General features: G+C 39.7%; 1 protein-coding gene across 1 annotated transcript; it reads left to right on the top strand.

Annotated features, from left to right (window-relative positions):
* The first annotated feature begins 2,259 nt into the window (after positions 1 to 2,259).
* Positions 2,260 to 3,225, top strand: LOC142446753 (olfactory receptor 56B34-like). The gene has a single exon (XM_075548493.1). The coding sequence runs from the start codon at positions 2,260 to 2,262 to the stop codon at positions 3,223 to 3,225; it is 966 nt and encodes a 321-aa protein (XP_075404608.1).
* Positions 3,226 to 11,209: the final 7,984 nt, after the last annotated feature.

Raw genomic sequence — 11,209 nt, 5'->3', positions numbered from 1 at the left:
GCTGTTCTAATACTTTTGTGTTCTATGTTTATGAATTTCATGGGTATATGCTTATTATAATTAATAAATGCATGGTGAGAGGAGCTGAGGGATGGAGCTTCAATATTACACTTAATGCTACTAATTGAAGCTATTGCAAAGATTTCAAAAAGAAAATATTCATGTCTATGCATTTAAAAGCAAAATGAAAATCATCAAGGTATTATTCAGAGATACTTGTAACAAATAAATTCACAGATATACAAAGATTTCTAAGTAATATTGCTCAAGCACGCATTTTAATTAAATTATCTGAACAGATTTGCCAACAATGATCAAAATCAATGATGTAAGGATCAAGTGTCAAAGGGTCCAGAGGGAGCTATAAAATTAAGAAAAATATATCTGTGCATGATAAATGCCTCTCATATTCCCTATCAACATCGTACAAAATTCCTGAAGTGTGGAAGTTTGTTGACAATTTCATTCTTTGTATATCATAAGTGTAAATTGATTATTTAAAAACATAACTTCAAATATATCTGTACCATTACTTTCAAAATTAGAAGATGAAAAAATAACCTATCTGTAGGATATTGGTGACAATTTACACAGCTCAACTGTTTTTTTTCTTGGTGTCTGGTTTCTAGGCCAGTTCCTGGGGTTTTAGGGCACTGAGTCAGAAAAGACTATGGGATAAACCTCATCACATCTAGTTTCTTATATACAGTGTCTTATTATCTTTGTAGTTACTAAGCTATAAAATTTATTAATTTGTTATCCTAATTTTAAATGTGGGAAAAATTATGACCCACTGATTACAAAATAAGACCAAAGAGAAGAATAAATTTGAAAAATACATCGGCATTATGGGACTTCTGAGGGAAGCTGTATATGAACCCTTAGTGGCTATTTGGTTACTCAATGAGCTGCCAATCATAATATCAGTCAGGTCTTTGAACCCACCAATCACTCTACAACTTTTAAAAGATTTAAAAGTCTGGGAACCCTAGAAGATAATTCTCTGTCTGTGTTAGACAGGGTTCTCTACAGAGACAAAACCAGATTGCTAGTAATTTTCAATATGTATTTATAAATATAGATATACAACACAAGAAATGAACTGTGAAATTGTATGCAAATAGATAGATGTATAATACAAAAAATGAACAGTTAATTTTAAAGCAGTACAAATGGCTCAGTGTAACTCACTCTCCTGAGAGAGTTGTGAGACACTAGCAGTCCTTTTTATCTTGAGAGCCGCCAGTTCCTCCTCTGTAAAGAGAAATGGGCTATATATACACAGGCAGCAAACAGCAAGACAGGTCAGCAACTGTCGGTCCCCAGCTCCAGAGATGTACATTCCAATCATATGGGCTTAAAGGGACCTCAAGTTACAGCAACACACTACACAGGCTAGGCGTCCCACAGGTAGGGTACCCTTTAAATTGAGGCACGTAACAAGCAAGGCAGCCACACGCTGGTCCGATGATTAAACAGCAAGAGACAAGAAAGGCAAGGTTCACCAAGTCATTTATCTCTCCAACCTTCAATTAATACCACTAGTGTTAATCGCCAGGCTGGCACAATAAACTATTGCCCGGTCCTTTTAGGGTCCCTATGAGTTAGAATTAATTAGATGGCAGTTGTTTCCTCTTGTTGGTATGGGAGGATGTGCAATCCATACAGAGAGGACAAGTTTGACACTGAAAAACCAGATCACAGCTTGAGGAGAATGGAAAATAGAAGAGAAAACTGAAAAGGCACACATAGGTAAAATGTGAGAGCAATCAATCGTGTGGAAATGTAAGGTTTCATAATAATTTCAATAAATATTTTGAAGATCTACATTTTTCTACAACTTGCATAGTAAATGTTTCAGAACACATTATAATAAAAAGAAGTAAATAAATTATTCATGTTATTTTCTCTTTGTAGATCGCTAAGATTGAGAATAACATATCTAATTTCTGATTTTACCTTGTGAAAATAAAGTTCTTCATAATGTACATACCCCTACTTGATGTCCATTTCTCAACATATTAAACACTCTACAACCTGTTTTAGCCTTCCTTTTCTTTAACCTGAACTCTTCCAGGGAATTGAAGGGAGCTGAAAGATAATCATGTCTAAAATGACCAGTGTGTGTGTGTGTGTGTGTGTGTGTGTGTGTGTGTGTGTGTGTGTGCACGCGCGTGCCTTCATCGGAGCTAACTAAAGTATTATTTTTCTTTTCTTATTAACTCATAGGGCGATGCTGAGAGAAAGTCATCTCTCGATATGGATACCACCATGAACACAGCCAATTGTTCAATCTTTGAAATAACTGAGTTCATCCTGTTGGGATTCCCAAGCATTCATGAATGGCAACACTGGCTCTCCCCACCACTGGCTCTGCTCTACCTCTTAGCTCTAGGCGCCAATGTCCTCATCTTGATCACTATTCACCAGGAGCCTGCCCTGCACCAACCCATGTATCAGTTCCTTCGTGTCTTGGCTATAGTGGACATTGGCCTGTCCACCACCATCATGCCCAAGATCCTGGCCATCTTCTGGTTAGATGCCAAGTCCATCAGCCTCCCTGAATGCTTCACTCAGATTTATGTCATTCATGTTTTTTTATGCATGGAGTCAGGAATCTTCCTCTGTATGGCTGTGGATAGATATGTAGCCATTTGTTATCCTCTTCAATACCCTTCCATAGTCACTGACACTTTTGTGGTCAAAGCTACACTGTCCATGGTGCTCAGGAATGGTCTGTTGACCATCCCAGTGCCTGTACTGGCTGCCCAGAGACGCTACTGCTCTAAGAATGAGATTGAGCACTGCTTGTGCTCTAACTTAGGAGTCACCAGTTTGGCCTGTGATGACATAACCATTAACAGGTTCTACCAACTAGCCTTGGCTTGGGTTGTGGGTGGGAGTGACATGGGTCTGGTGTTTGTTTCCTATACTTTGATTCTTCGCTCAGTCCTGAGATTGAACTCTGCTGAAGCAACATCCAAAGCCCTAAGTACCTGCAGCTCCCACCTCATCCTCATCCTCTTTTTCTATACAGCCATTGTTGTATTAAATGTCACCCACCTGGCGGGGAGAAAGTTTCCCCTCATTCCTGTTCTCCTCAATGTGCTCCACAATGTCATACCCCCAGCCCTCAACCCCATGGTGTATGCCCTTAGGACCCAGGAACTCAGAGTGGGTCTCCAGAAGGTGCTTAGAATGGGTATTCATGTCTCCAGGAAGTGACTTGATTTTAAATGACATAATATTTGATATAGCATTCCATAAAAGAGCACACATTGTATAGCCTAAATGCCTTTGGTTGGAGTTCTACTTAGCCCAATTGCCACAAACGTTGATTCAAATTAACCACTTTATCTTACATAGCATAAACTCTGTGCCAGGCACTGCTTTAAGCATTTTACAACTACTTGCTCACTTTACCCCAAGAAAACCTTTCAAGTACTTTTAGATGTTACATTTTAGAGATAAAGTCAAATAGAATGAAAGTTGAGTTATCAAACTCCCATCCCTGTCTTTAACCTTCTATTCAACCTCAACACTAATTAAAAATTAAGGAGTACTATCTTATAATGTGAAAGTATATATCTTTCACTTCTTTTTCTTATCTCTCCCCCTAACCTGAGTTAATATGTGTCTACCCTTTAGTTAATTATTTAAATTGCCCTTTTCCACCACCTACGCTACCTCATGTTTTTTTCTATGAAAAATCCTTTTCCTGATTTTTCATAATAGTTGTTTCATACAAGATTTGTCTTTTGGTGATTGAATAATTTCAATTCGATCTTCTACAGGTTCACCATGGAAAATAAATCCTTTACCTATTCTTGAACTCACTTTCATTAGAACCCCAAGAAAAATATCCCAACCACTGTCTCTGTAGTAATTAATCCCACTTGAATTTATCCAATAGATTACATATGCTAATGAGTTTTATTATTCGCTAGAAATAAAAGAGGTTAAATGTTCTAAAGGGGAACATAATATTAATTATATGTATTTGGAAAACATACTAATGGAATGTTGTAATTTTTTTTCTTATTTTCATGTCAAAATACAAATTGTCACATGTGCAATTTTAGATCCTGGAAGATTTTCTGCTCCTGTGGGGAAACCTCCATACATACGTCAACCAACACTTGTAAAGATGAAAACAAGAAATCACAGCCTGAACAATTATACTATGTGACTACAATACACTGCTCTCTGAGAAACACAGATCACAGGGAAAGAAGCTCAACAAAAAGGCTAGAGATCTAAACACTACCATTGGGCAATTTGTCCTGATACATTTACACAGCTTTTCATCCAAAAACTAAAAAAATTAACATTCTTTTCAAGCACGCATGGCACATATTTGAAGACAGACCACATGCTGGTGGAAAAGGCCAATCTACATAAATTTAAGCTCATTGATATCATACAGATCTCTCTCTTTCTGACAATGTGCTATAAGACTAGAAATCAACTAAAGGAAGGCAAAGAAAACATTTGGAGGATGAATAACTCTCTACTGCAGAAGAGTGCATACTGGCACAGAGCAGAGATGAAATTAGGAAGTTTACAGAAACCAATGAGAATGAGAACACAACATACCAAAACTTATGCGACACCGCAAAGCACAAAGCAATTATCAGAGGAAGTTTCATAGCAGTACAGGCACACCTGAGAAAGAAACAGAGACTCATGACTGATATACTGGCACAAAATGTACAACAATTAGAGCAGAGTCACCAGGACAATAATACTCATAGCAAAATAAAAGAAACTATAAAAATCAGGGCTGGGATTCAGGAGAGTGAAGATAACAAACTATGGAAAAAATTAATGCTGCTAACAGTTGGTTCTTTGAAAGGATAAACAGAATCAACAGACCACTGGCAAACCTAAGCAAAGAAAGGAGAGAACAAATTTCAAAAGCAAGAATGAGGGGTGAAAGAGGGACATTGCAAGAAACCTTAATGAAATCAAAAGGATAATTACACAGTACTATGAAAAATTGTACTCCAATGAATTCAACAACTTGGAAGACATGGAAAAATACTTGGAAAAACAATCCCTCCCTAGACTATCCCCAAAGGATGTCAGGAATCTCAACAGACCCATAACAGCAGAAGAAATCAAAAAGGTTATCAAGGGATTGCTAACAAAAAAAAAATCCCCTGGACGAGGTGACTTCCTGGAGAATTCTACCAAGCAAGTAGGGAAGAATGAACACCAATCCTACACAAACTCTTCCAGACATAGAAAAAGATGGCAAAGTCCCAAACTCCTCCTATAAAGCTAGTATAACTCTGATACCAAAACCGGGCAAGGATCCCAGAAGAATTGAGAACTACAGATCAATATCCCTAATGAACAACAGTGCAAAAATCCTTAATAAAATACTGCCCAATAAAATTCGAAAGTATATAACTCAAATAATTTGCCATGACCAAGTGAGATCATACCAGGGGTGCAGGCATGGTTCAACATACAAAAGACCATTAGTATCATTTGCCACATTCACATGAAAAACTATAAGAACCACAAGATAATATCAATAGTTACAGTACAATGTTCAACAATATTCAACACCAATTCCTCTTTAGGACACTTGAGAAGAAAGGACTGGAAGGAAAATTCCTAAGGACAATACAAGCTATGTATGCAAAACCAACAGCCAACTTGGTACTCAATGGAGAAAAGATGAACAAAATCTCACTGAAAAAGGACCCCAGGCAAGGATGCCCGTTGTCCCCACTCTTCTTCAAAATCATACTGGAGGTTTTGGCTAACAGCATAAGGCAAAGAAAAGACATCAAAGGTATTTTTCTGGAGGAGGAAGAGGTGAAACTATCATTATTTGCAGAGGGTATAATATTATATATGGATAATCCCAAAAGCTGCCCAGGGCAGTACTAGAAGCAATAGAGGAGTTTGGCGCATTGGCAGGATACAATATCAACAAAGAGAAGTCCATTCCACTACAATTCACACTGGAAAAGACCACAGATGAAGAGAAAAAAGGTGATACACTTCACAACAGCCACGCACAAATTGAAATGACTAGCAATAGACCTAATTAAAAGAACAAAAATCTATATGAGGAAAACTACGGAACAATATTACAAGAATCTAAGAGTGACCCGAGCAAATGGAAGAATACCCCACGCTTGTGGATTGGAACGCTCAACATGGTCAAGAAGTCAGTTCTGCCAAAGGCACTATATAAGTTTAATGCAATCCCGATACAATTACCCTCATATTTATTCAAAGAAATGGAAAAATTGATTACCAACTTCATATGGAGAGTGAAGAAGCCCAGATTTAGCAGGAAACTCCTCAAGAAGAAAGACAGAGTGGGAGGGCTTGCTCTACCTGACTTTAGCATGTATTATACTGCCACAGTCATCAAAACAGTGTGGTACTGGTATAACAACAGATATGCAGACTAAAAAAGAGAACTGAAGACCTAGGAATTTATAAATGGCCAGTAAAGATATGAGAAAATGTTCCCAATCATTAGCTATAAGAGAAATGTAAATTAAAACAACAATGAGATGACATTTAAAACCCTCAAAGATAGCCCAATTCAAAAAATCAGAAAGCAACAAGTGTTGGAGGGACTGTGGGGAGACAGGAACTCTCACCCACTACTGATGGACCTGTAGGTATGTACACTCACTATGGAAATTGATCTGGCGATATCTAAAACAGATGGAAAACGAGCTACCATTCAACCTAGCAATCCTCCTACTGTGCATATACCCAGAAGACACAAGAAACAAACGATGGTCAGAAATCTGTGCTCCAATGTTCATCAAGGCAAAGTTCACAATTGAAAGGAGTGGGAAACAACCCAAATTTCCATCAACTGATGAGTGGACTAAAAAGCTGTGGTACATATACACAATGGAGTATGACCCATCACTAAAAATCAGTGATGACCATATGAAGCACATCGCTGCATGGGAAGAACTGGAGGAAGTCATGCTAAGCGAAGTAAGCCAAGCACAAAATGACAACTAGAACATGAATCCGCTGAGGTAAGCTTTAAAAAATGCAAAAGTGTATAGGGAGGTCTGAGGGCCTGACCCCAACCCCAACTAGGTGTCCCTCACCCCAGAAGAATTTATCACAGAGGATGGCACTGAGTCTGCATCTCCAGCAGAGGGACACATCTGATCGAATCACACAGAAGCAGATGAAGGGGGAGGACAGAGTGAAGCACATACTCGCTCATCAGGCCTTGAGGACAATGTTCCTGCTCAGAGCAGTCAGTCCACAGAGAGGAGCACATGGCCGGCCCCACTATGAGACATGTCATCCCTCACAGACCTATAGCCCTATAAGAGACAACTCTGGAGACACAGTTCGGGAAATGCACCCAATCTGATCCACCCACACCGAGGCAAAACACTGCAGGCATGCAACAGAACAGCAAGGGGAAAAGAAAAATGAAGTCCCCAGGGAATTCCAAAAACAGACTTTGGGGCCAGGGCTTTGGACCCATCAGACTCAACCAGAAAACAATCCTAAAGGCCAACAAACAGTCCTTGAACTAACAGCAAGTTTTGGTTGTTTCTGTTTTGTTTTCTTTTTTTGCTTGGTTTTGCTCTCTCTTGTTTTTGTGGATGTTATTATCTCCACAGGTCTGTCTAAATAAGATCAGCTAGATAAAAAATCTGGAGGAGAAAAAAACAGGACCAACAGTTCAGGGGGGACAAAGGAGTGGGGGAGGTGGAGGGAAAGGAAGTGGTGTTAACAAACCCAGGGACAAGGGAACAACAAGTGATCCAATGGGTGGAGAGAAGGGTGTAGGAGGCCTGGTAGGGCATTATCATGGGTAATGTAACTGAGAACAACTACTGAAACCCAAATGAAGACTAAGCATGATAGTGGGACAAGAAAAAAATAAAAGGAAATAGAGGAACGAGCTAGGAGTCAAAGGGCATTCATAGAGGTCTAAATAAAGGCATGTGCATGTGTAAGTATATTTTTATGAGGTTGGGGAAATAGATTTTTGTGCACACATTTATAGGTTTAGTATTAAGGTAGCAGATGGACATTGGGTCTCCACTCAAGTACTCCCTCAATGCAAGAATACATTGTTGTTTTAAACTGGTTCCCATGATGCTCATCTCCCCAACACAATCATTGAAGACAAAGCAGATGCATAAGCAAATGTGGTGAAGAAAACTGATGGAGCCTGAATATCAAAAGATATAGCTTCTAGGGTCTTAAAGAGTTGAAAGTAAACAAGAGGCTATCTAGCTCAGAAGCAACGAAGTCCACGTGGATGAAGCACACCAGCCTGTGTGATCACGAGGTATGAAAGAGATGAGATATCAAGCATCAAAGAACAAAACAACATATTTTGAATAAGGGGATGTGCACAGTGGAGACCCAAAACCCACCTGTAGGCAACTGGACATCCCCTTAATGAAGGTTTGCGGTGACATGACGAGCCAGTCAGGGTGCAGTGTAGCAACGATGAATAATACAACTTTCCTCTAGCTTCTAAATGCTTCCTCCCCATCCACTATCATGATCCCAATTCTACTTTACAAATCTGGCTAGAGCAGAGGATGTACACTGGTACAGACAGGAACTGGAAACACAGGGAATCCAGGACAGATGATCCCTTCAGGAGCACTGGTGTGAGGAGTGATATGTGGAGGGTAGAAAAAGGGTGGGATAGAGAGGGGAAAGCGATTACAGGATTCTACATATAACCTCCTCCCTGGGGAACAGACAACAGAAAAGAGGGTGAATGGAGATGTCAGACAGTGTAAGATATGACAAAATAATAATGATCTATAATTTATCAACCGTCCATGAGGGAGGGCAACGTGGGGAGTTAGGGGAGGAAAATGAAGAGCTGATGCCAGGGGCTTACATGGAAAGCAAAACTTTTGAGAATGATGAGGCGAATTAATTTACAAATGTGGTTTAGACAATTGATGTATGTATTGCTTATGATAAGAGTTGTATGAGCCCTGAATAAAATGATTTGTAAAATGCCTAACAAAATATGGGAAGATAACAAGTACATTATTCCTGATGCAGTCAGAAAAAACAACATTTTGGGGTACTGGGTATAAAAGAAAATATTGTGGACCATGGTCTAAAATGACCTCAGAGTTTTTAGATGACTCCATATTCGAGAGCAACCACTTCAAAGACACTATTGAAAGGGAAGCAACATCAGAGGACATGAGCTCATCCAACCTGGGTGCTGAATCCTGGGCATCACAGTCGAACTACATAAACCTAGTCCATGATATAAAACCAACTAGCTGCTGTTGCGTCAACTTCCGCTCATGGCAACCTAATGGGAGTCAGAGTAGAACTAAACTGCATAGCATTTTCAGTGACTTTTTTGCTAGAAGTACATTACTAAGCCATCCTTCTGAGATGCCTCTGGGTGAACTCGAACTTCTGACTCACAGCCAAACCCGATTGACCATTTGTACCATCCAGGAATTCAATGATTTGCAACCAAAAACCATCCCTCATTGCCATCGAGTTGACTGCAGCTCACGGCATCCCTGTGTAGTGTTTCTGAGGTTGTAATTCTCAACCTCTATGGTGCTTCTGAGGGTTCAAATTGTAAGTAGACAATGACTGTTGGAAATTTACCTAAGAGTAAAAATGACAACTTTCTTCCAAAAGAAATGATTTCCTCATTCTTTTCCAACACTGGCCTCTGGTTCAGACTGAAGAAATACTCCAATAAGATGAGGCTGGAAAGAGACATTCACAATGAAGTCTTTAATTTTACAGAATTTCTCACTGTTCCACACCAAAGGAGCTGAGTAGTAACAGCATTCACTGCAACTATTATTTTCTAGATAAGCTAGTCTAATCCACATTTAAGGTTATTCATATATTCTATTTTTAATTACTATTTATATTTTATTGTTTCTATTTTTTTTTTTATTGACCAGCAATTTTTATTAGCTAACTATGCAAACAGCAAATTGGTGATAAATAAATGACAGCGATAGTCACCTGATTAAAATAGAGATGCCTTTTTTTTCATTTTCATGTATTAAGTACAAAAACTGAAAGATGTGGCTTAAGGCAAAGGATGTCAGATATGTAGTAAGGAAAAAATGCTGTTAGGTGCTGTGAAGTCGCTTCCTACACAGAGCGGCCGTGTGTATTCCGGAACGATCAAATCTCTGCTCAGCTCCTTTTCGTCCTCACAGCCATTTGCAGGCCTGCGTCCATTGATGCAGCCACCATGTCAACACATCTCATTCAGAGCCTTCCTGGCCTTCCCTTCCCTCCTGCTTCACCAAATCCGATGTCCTTCTCCAGGGACTGGCCTCTCCTGACAATGTGTCTGAAGCCTGTCAGAGGAAGTCTTGCCAGTCTTGCCTCCAAGGAGTAGGCTTTTTCCAACATGGATAGGTTTGTCCTTTTAGCCGCCCATGGTGATTTCAGTATTCTTCTCCAGCAGCATAATTCAAAGGCATGGATTCTGCAAAGGTCTCCCTTATGCAGTGTCCTCTTTCACATGCAGATGAAGCGATGGAGACTACTGTGACCGGTGTCAGGCACACCTTAGCCCTCACAGTAGCACATTTGCTTTTCATAAGATCTTGTGCAGCGGATTTACCTAATGCCATATATCTTTTGATCTCTTGACTGCTGCTTCCAGTAACAGTGATTGCGGATCCAAGTAGGACAGAATCCTTGACAACTTCAACCTTTTCTCCATTTATCGGGATGTTACCCATCGGTACAGTTGTGAGGATTTGGGTCTTCCTTACAATGAGTTGTAATCCACACTGAAGGCGACAATCCTTGATATTCTTTAGCAGTGGCTTCAAATCCTCCTCATTTTCAGGAAGCAAGTTTGTATTATTTGCATGGCAGAGTTTTTTAATAAGCCTGCCTCCGATGCTTCTTCATATACCCCAGCTTCTCTGATTATAATTAGGTCAGCACCCAGATTGAACAGGTATAGTGGGAGGTTAAAACCCAGATGCACACCCTTCCTGACTTTAAACCATGTACCGTTCCCTGGTTCTGTTCATACAACTGCCTCTTGGTCCATGCACACGTTCCAAATTAGCATAGTGAAGTGTTCTGGAACTCTCATTCTCCTCAAGGGTATATATGGTTTGCTATGGTCCGCAGAGTGGAGGTCTTTGCAGAGTCAATGAAACAGGAGTAAACACCCTTCTGGTTTTCCCTGATCCATCTGGAATCAACA

This window comes from Tenrec ecaudatus, chromosome 4 (genome assembly GCF_050624435.1).
Source record: "Tenrec ecaudatus isolate mTenEca1 chromosome 4, mTenEca1.hap1, whole genome shotgun sequence".
NCBI classification, from domain to species: domain Eukaryota; kingdom Metazoa; phylum Chordata; class Mammalia; order Afrosoricida; family Tenrecidae; genus Tenrec; species Tenrec ecaudatus.
Note: the sequence above shows the minus strand (reverse complement) of the source record. Positions and strands in the feature narration are given on the sequence as shown.

Bases quoted from the DNA above. Each gene is read 5' to 3' on its own strand.
- LOC142446753 (XM_075548493.1), top strand. From the start codon at position 2,260: ATGGATACCACCATGAACACAGCCAATTGTTCAATCTTTGAAATAACT.